Source organism: Primulina huaijiensis, chromosome 15 (assembly GCF_012295235.1).
Source record: "Primulina huaijiensis isolate GDHJ02 chromosome 15, ASM1229523v2, whole genome shotgun sequence".
Classification (NCBI taxonomy): Eukaryota; Viridiplantae; Streptophyta; class Magnoliopsida; order Lamiales; family Gesneriaceae; genus Primulina; species Primulina huaijiensis.
Window position 1 is genome coordinate 4,889,193 of NC_133320.1, and position 627 is coordinate 4,889,819.

The window sequence follows — 627 nt, forward strand, 5'->3', positions numbered from 1 at the left end:
ATGGGCAACGCAATAATCACTTCTCCTGCATGCATTCGGCCGCGGCAGGGATATTCTGCAAAGCTCATTTCACAAGGCGGCGCCACCAGAACCCTCACAAGGAAAACCATTGCAGGCGAGATCATGTTCGACTTTCCAGACAGAATAGTATGTCACGCTGACTCGTTCTTCATCGGTCAACCGATCCCCGCTCTCGCCATTGAAGACGAGTTAATCAGAGGCCAAACCTACTTCCTTATCCCCGCTGATTTCTTCCAACATGACGTGCTTTCGGTTTCTTCATTAGCAGCTATGGCTTCCCTCAACCCCAACAGTCAAAAAGGGGCTCCTACTGATTTCAAGGAGTGCCCGTTTGAGTATTTGAAGGGTTCAGACGGTAGGGTTTTGATCAAGGTGGCACCGACCTTCATTACCAGATTGATCAACGGCGAGCCTCAGCCTGCCGATGAAAGTGAGGATAGTTTTCTTTGCAGCACCCCGGAGCTGAAGCAGCGCTACAATCAATTGGTAAGACCCAAAGATCAGGGTTGGTCCCCCAAATTGGAGACGATTTCAGAGTGCAGAAGCAGGGTTTCCCCCTGTAGGATTTTCGGGTTGGAAAGGAAACAGAAGGGGAAAGCATGTTAA

The 627-nt window shown here is 49.9% G+C and overlaps 1 protein-coding gene across 1 annotated transcript; it reads left to right on the plus strand.

Annotated features, from left to right (window-relative positions):
• LOC140958870 (uncharacterized) lies at positions 1-627 on the plus strand. The gene has a single exon (XM_073416440.1). It carries the CDS (start codon positions 1-3, stop codon positions 625-627), a length of 627 nt encoding a protein of 208 aa, XP_073272541.1.

Bases quoted from the DNA above. Each gene is read 5' to 3' on its own strand.
- LOC140958870 (XM_073416440.1), top strand. From the start codon at position 1: ATGGGCAACGCAATAATCACTTCTCCTGCATGCATTCGGCCGCGGCAG.